This window comes from Cryptomeria japonica, chromosome 7 (genome assembly GCF_030272615.1).
Source record: "Cryptomeria japonica chromosome 7, Sugi_1.0, whole genome shotgun sequence".
Taxonomy (NCBI): domain Eukaryota; kingdom Viridiplantae; phylum Streptophyta; class Pinopsida; order Cupressales; family Cupressaceae; genus Cryptomeria; species Cryptomeria japonica.
The window spans coordinates 713,110,786-713,121,306 of record NC_081411.1 but is presented as its reverse complement, the minus strand read 5'-3'; the positions used below and the strand labels follow the sequence as shown (position 1 = coordinate 713,121,306).

Here is a 10,521-nt window from a genome sequence, read left to right as displayed (position 1 = left end):
TCTAGGATAGGATCCTTCTAGAGATAACTAAAATGATCTTATCCCAAAACTCAACTCTATCCTTCTTAATGAAGAAAGGTATACCAAGATAAGAACAAGGAAGATTTCCAGATGCAAATCCCCAAAAAATCTCCAATCTATCTTGAACCAATTGTGAAGCATGAAGGAAAAAAATCTTTGACTTTTCAACATTGACTCTCTGACCAGAAAAGGATGCATAATTCTGTATTATCCCCTTTATCACTCTTGCCTCACCCAAAGAGGCCTGACCAAATAACAAGGTATCATTTGCAAACAAGCAATGCGAAATGCTTTCTGGAACATTATGAATCCTAATTCCCTTCCAAAGCCTACCTAGCTTAGCGGCTCTTATAGCCTAACTGAATGTTTCAGCTAGAAGAATGAACAAGAAAGGAGACAGGGGATCCCCTTGCCTCAAACCCCTAGAAGAGGAGAAAAAACCACAAGGGGAACCATTAATTAGAACTGAGAACTTTGCAGAAGAAATAAAAGCATGAATCCATTTGACCCATGCCTTGGAAAAGCCCAATTTAAGTAGAACAACACACAACGCCCCCCATTCTACTCTATCATATGCTTTCATCATATCTAATTTGAGGATCATGGTCAGGATTCTCTGAGTAGAAATAGAATGTAGAACCTCATGCACCACTATAGCTCCCTCTGACATCTCCCTTCCTGGAACAAAACCACCTTGTTCTAAAGAAATGATCCTAGGCAGAAGTTTAGCCAACCTTAAAGAAATAGCCTTGGTAAAATCTTGTACAAAGTATTACATAAAGCAATAGGGCGAAAATCAGCAAATATCTTGGTAACCTTTTTTTTAGGATTAATTGCAATCATTGTAGTATTAAGCTCTTTCAAAACAGACCTATTCCTTCTAGCTTCCTCAAGGGATAATAAAACATCATTCCCCACAAAATCCCAGCATTTCTGAAAAAATAAAGGAGTAAATCCATCCGGTCTCAGAGCCTTATCAGGGTTCATTACAAAAACATCATTCTTAACTTCATCCAAAGAAAAAGGAGACATCAACATTTTATTATCTTCCAAAGATACCAAAAAAGGAATATTAGAAGAAATGTTATTATGGAGATCTCCATGCTCCGAAGATAATAGTGACTTAAAAAACCTAACTGCCTCTTAAGCAATATCCTCCTGTTCTGTTAAAAGTATACCATCTGGACACTCAATACAAGATATCCTATTTCTACTTCTCTTAATTTTTGTTGAAGAGTGAATTTTTTTTGTATTTCTATTACCATCTGAAAGCCAGATCTCCCTCGATTTCTATCTCCAGTAGATTTCTTCTCTGGACAAAACTTCTTCAAGCTCTGCTTTTAGTAATTTTAGTTCATCACAAACAAGAGGCACCATACCACGTTGAATCACATGTGAATTAAGACATTCAATCATATCCAAAATTCTCTATTTTTCCTGAAAGATATTCTTAAAATGCAATATATTCCATTCTCTAATATTAAATTTGAAAAATCTCAACTTCTTAGCAATCTGAAACATTCGGGAACCAGAGCAATAAGGAGCAGAACTCCACCATTTTTTGAGCAAAGGCAAAAAGGAAGAATCTCTAAACCACATAGGTTCAAATTTAAAAGGTGACTTAAAAGGAGCTTTATCTTCCAGAATTGATAGAGAAATTGGAAAATGATCTGAGCCCGAAACTGGAAGAATAGAGGAAAAAAATTTGAACTCTGAATCAATCCAAACATCTGATAACAAAAACCGGTCTAACCTTTCTGCAATCTGAGAAAAATCTCTTCGCATATTTGTCCATGTGAAAATCCCATTCTAAAACTGACAATCAAAGAGACGCATGTCCTTAATGAACATCCAAAAGTCTTCCATAATTTTTTTATTAGGAAGAATACCTCCTTTCTTTTCTCCCAAGTCAGTGATAGCATTAAAATCCCCCCCAAAGATTATAAAGAGACCATGCCTTAAAGGGGAGGAAATCCTCTTAAGTTCTCCCCATAATTTAGTCTTCCTTTGAATACCAGAAGGAGCATAAATATTAAAAAGCCAAAACTTAACCTTCGAAAGCTTGCTTTTAACTAAGGCCAACATCCAATTTACAGTAGAAGCAACTAGCTCAACCTCAATGTTATAGTTATTCCAAAGCAATGCCAAACCCCCTAACGCACCACAAGCTGGAGAGGAGAGGAATTCCCACTTTCTCCAAGAAGAAAAAACCAAATCAGCAAACTCTTTTAAAAATTTTGTCTCTTGCAACATGAAAATATCACAATTAACTAAGTCCATCTAGGACTTAATTAAGCACCTCTTGTTAGGGGCATTTAAGCCCCTAACATTCCAAGATATAATTCTCATTTCTCTCGAGGGGAGACCGAGGCTCCCCTCTTTCCTTTAGACGGAGAAGACTTTCCTTCTCCAAAACTACTTTGAAGATTATGCTTCATAGCCCCTGACCTAGTCATAGGAGGACTGATAATAGACCTCTTACTCCTCTTTCCCTTAGGAGTACCACTTCCTTTCATAGCGTCACCAAGAGAAATCGAATGCTTCCCTTTCCCAACACCAGGAGAAAGAGACAAAGTCTGCTGAATCCAAGCATCAATTTCCAATTGAGTCTTTCGATTCTTTGGAGGCCTACCCCTACCAGGAGAAACCACAGATGAAGCCCTAATTAGAGTAGTTTGGTCAATTGGTAAACTCTTAATTGACTTAGGAGAAGTCATGGCTAAATTATCTATGATGCCCACTTCTGATGAGGCCAAAATCTCAAAAGGGTTAGTAGATGCAGAAATAGGAAGGGTTGCTTTAATTCCCCCCAAGTCATTCTCAATGGAACAGATAACCCTATTCATAATGTCCTCATCCATCTGATGCTCATGATCTTTAAAAAGATCATTTACTTGGTGAACCAGGTTTTCATCTAGCATAATAACAGGAATGTCCCCTAACTGAATATTATTTCCTAAGGTGGCATTATTATCCACATCCACATCAACATGCTGAGAAGAATTAGACACCAATTCTTTGACTTGTTGAGCAAGGATAGCATCATCAGGAAACCCTAGAGAAGAAACCTCAACATTAGACTCTAAAACAACCTCGTCATTCTTCACAAAAATCTGACCAATCCCCTGACAACTTTCTAAGTATTCTTTTGACTTCACAAGACAGATAGGATTCCCACCACCATCATTTAGTGACTTATCCAAGGAATTCGAGGTAGTGAGATTTGGAAGTAGATCATCCACATTGTTGTCCCCTGAAACCACAATATTCTGGTGAGCTACTATTTTATCCTTACTTATAAAAAACCCTATAGACTTTGAATCGTGAGACACAACATAAACCTCTTGCTTCCCAACATCCCTCATAGCCTAGTTAACCTCAAAAGTAGTGGGAGGTTTCCCAGTGGAACCATTAACTAATAGTTTATCTAGAAATGGATTATCGTTACTACCCAAACAATGTTCTGCCCTATCCAAAATAGAGGATTTTGAAAAATCCATAAGCAAAGGAGCATCCAATTGCAAGGAAGTTTTACCAAAGTCTTTCTCCAACTTATTAATTGGTTGTTTCCAGATACCCTCATGAGATTTAATGATACAGATGAGAGGGCAAACATTATTAGGGTTAGTCAAGACACAAATTTTTACCAAAACCTCCCCCTCCACAAAATCAAATCTTGATGATAAGAAAGAACCACAAGTATTACCAATTTGTTCCAAAACCTCTGGGTCCATAAATTCAAACGGTAATTTGGGCAAGCCAAACCAGAAAGGAACTAATTTAAAGCTTGACCAAGTTGGGACATAAAATGGTTTCCAAGCCAAAACAAACACTAAATTTTTACCAAACCAGTAATGTGAAGATTTTAAAACTTCATCCCTAACATAAGAAGAGTTGAAAACAATAATAAATGCATTTGCAGAGAGTAATTGAAAATAACGCATATCAAACCACTTTTTCTGCAATTTATGATGAAATTTAGATAAACTAGTTGCATCCCCCCATATTTCCCCCAAAATAGCATGTGTATGCAAACAACAAGCTTTCAAATCCACAACAGAATCAAGTAAATCAATGCATGGAATAGGAGCCCATACCTATGAAGACCCACCTCCTAAATCAGAGCCAGTTTGATTTTCACTTACCTTATCGTCTTTTCCTGATGTCGAAGATTCCCTTACCTTATCCCCCCTTTGATGTGATGAAGATAACTCAAGCAGGTTACTATTAGAATGTTTGTCCCTCATCTTTTCACCAGTGTTCAGCCGAGAAGCCCTAATTCCCTCATTTACAGAAGAAAACTTCATAACTTTTGCATAGGACGGTTTTCCTCCCAGCTCTATAGATCGTTTATTCGGAAGCCCCTTTAAATGATTTGGGATAAACTTTTGCCGCGGGCCCTGACCAAAATGCCTATGATCCAAAAATCGTTGATGCCCTTCACCAGATTTGTCCATACTCCGCCAATTTCCACTGCTTGGACCTCTGAAAAAAACCCAGAAATACTTGGAGACCGGTTTGAAATTTCGTAAGTCTATCCTCAACTAATTTTGCGCTGTCACATCAACCCACGCGCCAATAACCCTAGATTTGTCCATGCAGAGCACTTTTAAAATCTGAAAGATCTGGATTGCGCAAAACCAAATTTACTGCACCTTTGGCTTCTAAATCTTTAATGATCATTTTGTAACACTTCTAATTAAATTGTGCAGTCCACAAAAAGGATGGCGCAAATGTAAATCGGCCTGAAAGATTTGAAGAGTCCAAATGTTTTGTCCACTACAATAAAATCTGTCCTTCCCAGAATTTGTAGTAGTAGGAGAATATTGATCGCAAGACAGTTTTATACAACTTCCGTAATCTTAAAAGAAAATTTGGAAAAAATCGCAATTCAGATAAAATGGCAGTTGGCGTCGTTTTTCCACCAATTATCAAATAAAAATCGTTGACTGTCAACGATTTTTTGGGGATTAAAATCGCTATTAATCGCGATTGAAACCTGCCAAAAAAATCGCGTTTTTCATTTCCCATGAAAACGCTGACAAAAAACCCTAAAAACGACCGCAAAAAATTATAAGATGCATTCTCCACAGTCCAGACACCACAGATTCGTAGGAACTGCCTTGCAGAGTTGCAGGAACATATTTATGTATTTTTTAAATATGAATTAAATATATATTAAACGAAAAACATTACGATTTGATTCATAATTTAACACTAATATAAATGAATTACTTCACTTAAAAATAAATCATTTCATATTTTAAAAATAATAATAAAAAAGAACTAATAGATAAAATACAAAGTTGCATGTTTTAATTTTATATGCATAGTCATTAATAGAAAAAAGAACTAATAGATGAAATGGGTATTAAAAAGAACTAATAGATAAAATGGGAACTTGCATGTTTTAATTTTATATGCATATTCATTATTAGAAAAAAAGAACTAATAGATGAAATGAGAACTTGCATGTTTTAATTTCATATGCATAGTACTTATTAGTACTTGTCGTTAGGCAATACTCTTGTAATAAACTTTTTTTGTTATGCTTAAATAGTTATTAAAAAAAATTATTTTGACCAATCATAAACAAATATTTTTCTTTCTTTTAAATTTTTAAATTTATTTTAAAGTATACATGCATATTTGTTAACTTTATAATTAAAAAATATATTTCTCTTGTAAATGATTGGCTAATACTTTTTTCCTTGTTATACACGGTTTTCTCGGATGTAGGATAATAGATTTCTCGGAAGCAGCATAATATTTGTTAACTTTATAGAACTTGAGTTCATCCAACACTATTTTAAAAAACTAAGGTATCTGTATAATTTTTTAGCTTTTTTTTAAGTATGAAAAAAAGAGACATTCATTCTACATCAGCTAATGTTATTTTGAATTCAAAGGTTCATTTGTAAAATTTAAAAAACTAAGGTATCTGTATAATTTTTTAGCCTTTTTTTTAGAATTCACAATTTTTTTCCTTAAAAATGCTGCAAACTCACAATTAAATATGTTCAAAATATAATAAATAAAAGTTTTTTTAGAAGGGGTCAAATATTTGTGTTAACTAAATTTGACATGCTTGAACTTTTAAACATTTATATCATATATGATTTAATTAAATTTGTGTTAACTGTTTATTTAAAATTTTAAGAAAAACTCCTTGGCAAAGAATATCTCCTCAACATATGTCTTCATAATTTGTTTTTTAGTTTGAAAATAATAGTGTTAGTTAATTTTATTTTTTATTTTTTATTTTTTCGAGATGCCACTCCTCACCAGGGTTTGTTGTTTTGCATGTATGATCTCTTACCTTCACAACCAGAGTTTTCTCTTGCTATTTAAGTTGTTTATTGGAATGGTATTTCATTCAGGAAGCTTCGTACATCTACCTCTACTAGGAATAGAAAATGTAAGCAGATTATAGTTGCATTTTAAGCTTCGTACATCTACCTCTACTAGGAATAGAAAATGTAAGCAGATTATAGTTGCATTTTGAATGTTTTTTTGACTTTGTTTATGTCAACATTGTTTAGGGCTTGTCGATTCTGTGGAGATTAGATTTTCTTACCTGGATTTTAAGATGCGCTAATCAATTTCATCTTTCTACAAGAAGATTTTCTATGCATTAAGTTAGTAACCCTTTTGTTATTTAACCATTTGATAGTGAAGGTCTACCCACTCACAGACATCTAATTTAGCATGTCTTTTTGCATAATGAGTTATATGTTGTTGAATCTTGTCTTTCTAACCTTTCTGCAAATGCCCATAATATGAAATTTATTCAAATAGCGAACCCTAGTAAGATTAGGGAAAGAAGAAATGAGGAAGCTTAACTTTAATAATTTACACAATTAAAATGAAATGACCTTAGTGGCCACTGTTTCATCAAATTCCCTGAATCACATGCTAAATTTATACAGCCTATCAAATAGAATATAAAGTACAGACAAAATAAAATTACAGGAGACTATTTCCATGAAATGCTAAAATATATATAACCAAAAAGAAGAAGAGACTATTTCTATGAAATGCTAAAATATATATAACCAAAAAGAAGAAGAGAATTTGATCTCACTAGCATGTGTGGGTCATTTACATTCCATGATTTCATAACCATTTTATAGAAGGGTTTATCTGACTCGAAAGGAGCAGCAATCTCCATTGCTATGTGCTTTTGAGAGGATAAAAGGTGCCCATATTTCTTGGATGAATGGCCTGCAATCAAATTAACTTTCTTGTTGTACCAATTCTCCTAATAAGAATAAAATCTATATGCCTACTATAAAAAGAAAAAATAAATTATGGAGCTTACAAATTTAACAAGTTGAGTACTTCTGGACTAAACTTTTGCTTACCTATAAGCTTAGATTTCGTTTTCTTCTTCCTCCTTCGATTTTCAGGAGTTGGTTCAGCTGTATCATTCTTTTCCTCATCACAAACCAAATAAATCAACAACATTGGTTGATCAGGGCATCTCTCATCTAAATCAATGTTGGTTTTCTGAGCTGATATCTTTCTCACATCCACTTTTTTCAAATATCTGAACCTTCAAGCACAGCTTAGATATATACTTGAACACAACAAAATCTCCCAATTTCAGCCCATGATAATGCACAAAATTTTCCCACCCATGTCGGAATTCCAGGGTAGTGTTTGCACCCAATAATTGTACATCCCACTCCTGCCCACTTGGGCCTTGCAACACCATATGTTGCTCCCTCTCATATATAAACTGTGAATCAAATGCAGGCGGAATGCTCTACAATAAAACACATTACGAATTTTTCTTTTACAGATTCTAAATAGTGTATATGAAATCAAAACATGCAGTATAGAATTTACCAGTCTTTCTGTAAAGTCTCCAAGCATAACTTTGAAGAAGGAAACACACCCATCAAAGCACTCTATCTCATGGTATTTACCATGAATTCTAAAACATTTCTGATAGCACATCCTGCATGGTTTAAAAAGTTCCCTTGTTTCTTCATCTTCCATGGCAAACCCAGATGTAGAGCTTCTAAAGATAAAAGCTAAGAAATATTAAGAATCCTGAAACACCTACATGCATGAATATATCTACAACACAGCCAGAGTAATAGAGAATGTCAATCAGAATTAGACCGGTCTGAAGAAATATAGATTTTTACTTAGATTTGCCATCATAATCATGGCGAGTTGTATCAGGTAGAACATAAAATCAAGAAATACAGATTATTACTTAGATTTGCCATCCCTTGTAATAATGGTAGGATTAAAATAAGGATACAGAGCATGTGGCGTTGGCTATGACCGACAGGTTAGTGTAATTGACTCCTGCTCTAACACGTGTATGTGATGTGTTCACTCCTAACTTTCCCTACAATCTTGAAGTTAGAACTTAAAAAAACAGGAAAATATTTGTAATGCCAGGATAAAAAACAGCTAAATATTTGTATTGCCAAGAAAATCTATCACTGCCAACAGAAAACTCGTTAACTGTGTAACATATGACACGAGGCTTCATCTACCGTTTCTGAAACTCTCCAGCCTGCCACAGATCAACACAAATTTTCTGTAAATATTTACTGCCACTTCAAAGTTCAAACAAGAAGATGAAACATATGAGAATGTAAAAAATGATATCTCCAGAGACCACATGGAATAAATCAGAATGTTTTTCATATAAATTGTGTGTTATTTTTTGAATCTATGTTTTGAATCACATTTAGTGATTCATCATCATCTGACATGTTGATTCAAAAAATTCCACAGTTTCTACTCGAAGCATTCTGATTTATTCAAGAACTTTTTGAAGTTTTCTTTTGAAGAAAACAGGGGAGTAGCAAAATAAAGACAAACAAATTTATATCCAACAAAATGAAGTATTACATTGATTGACAGAGCTTCTGCTCTTACATTTAGACTTTCTTCAGACAAACACCTTACATTCATCAGCCCTGTGGAGCTGGACTCTCAGAAGAGGTATAGAACAAATACACACCATACAATATATAGAAGACTAAAGACAGACACAGACGTAAAATATTATTTATTGAACTACCACAATCTGAATGAATCTGCAGATGGGACATTAGCTAGGTTGTAGAAGATAATGCGAGTCTGCTGATATGACAGAGAGCATGCTGATGCAGGGATAGAAAATCCATTCGAATCCAAGGAAAATCTGCTTTGAGTGCTTTCATTTATTGATGCAGATTAACTGCAGATCTAGACAATCATACGGAGGATATGACATGATAAGTTAGGTGGAAGTAGTTGGGATTATATCTCCAACACTCCCCCTTAATGACAACTACCAATTTTCATAATTCCAATTTCCTTCTTCACTTCTTTCACTGATGCTTCGGCATCTAAAACTTTCAAATTCTAGAGATTAAACCTAGGAAATCCCATGATCTTGTTGGGATGCTCTAACCATGAGCTCTGGCCCTCTTGGTAACCAGTCCATCGTAGGTTCAGGTGTGATTCACTTTTACTATCAACACCTCTCATAGAGTCACACTGTGGGTGCTCGAGGATCTCAATTCTAATGGGCTCTGTTGGCCTCAAACATCTTTAGACAAATTGCTACTGCATTCAACAATATTACTTTTACTAAATGATAAACACAAATCTTTTGTGTCACATGAAGCATTACTAACTAGTGGTTTTAACTTCAAACATTCATTCTCTTTGTTTCAGATTTAAAATTTCCCTTTTCTGTAAACTGTTTTCTTCTTTTACTTTTTTCAATTTCTCTTCTAATTCATCAAACAACTTTAATTTTTCTTCCAACTCTTTATTTTTCTTTTTCACTTTGTTCAATTCCTTTTCAAGCTCATAATTCTCATCCAAGAGTTTGCATTTTTCAGTTTGCCTCTCTTTTATGATTGCTATCATTTCTGATTTGGATTTCTTCATTTCCATTAATTCTTTATTTAAAACATCTATTTCATTGATTAAATTTCCATTTTCTTTTTTCGCCTTCTTTCCTATCTTTCCCATTGACACACAGAATTTTAACTTACCTTGTTTGATTAGCTTCTATGATTTGGGCAGTACTCTTACCTTCACTCTTCCCTTCACTTTTCTTTGTCACTAGTTCTTTGTCAATTGTAACTCAAACACCTTGAACAACTTCTTAACATATGCAATCTATTAGAAATAGACAACATCTTGTTTTCTTTAAACATGACATAATCTGACTTTTTACAGCCTTCTACTTCTTAGCATTCTTCACCTTGTAATCTCAGATACTTTCATCCAATTTTTATTTTTTTAATATCCTTAATGAAAACAAGATAATTTAAATCAACAAACAAGGATCACATTTGACTGGGTGAATATCTGAGACAACTTACCTGCCCTTCTCTCACAAGGAAGCAAGACATACACACTACCACTTGTATAGAGGCCACTGATCTCTTTATACTCTTTACACTATCACAACATTTCAATCATTAGTATCTCCCGAGCAGCTTCAGCCTCAACTACAATCTCTCCTTCACTTTG

At 34.3% G+C, this 10,521-nt stretch overlaps 1 protein-coding gene across 2 annotated transcripts; it reads right to left on the bottom strand.

Annotated features, from left to right (window-relative positions):
- Positions 1-7,048: 7,048 nt before the first annotated feature.
- Positions 7,049-8,231, bottom strand: LOC131040269 (B3 domain-containing protein Os01g0905400-like). Of its 2 annotated transcripts, XR_009104804.2 has the most exons (3): positions 7,873-8,231; positions 7,386-7,789; positions 7,049-7,245 (listed from the first exon to the last, which is right to left on the bottom strand). XR_009104804.2 is itself a non-coding variant. In XM_057973167.2 (2 exons), the coding sequence occupies exons 1-2, from the start codon at positions 8,023-8,025 to the stop codon at positions 7,517-7,519; spliced, it is 426 nt and encodes a 141-aa protein (XP_057829150.2). In that variant the 5' UTR covers positions 8,026-8,231; the 3' UTR covers positions 7,049-7,516. The 2 variants fall into 2 exon arrangements, 1 of the variants encoding a protein (XP_057829150.2); XM_057973167.2 differs by having other exon boundaries at positions 7,049-7,789.
- Positions 8,232-10,521: the final 2,290 nt, after the last annotated feature.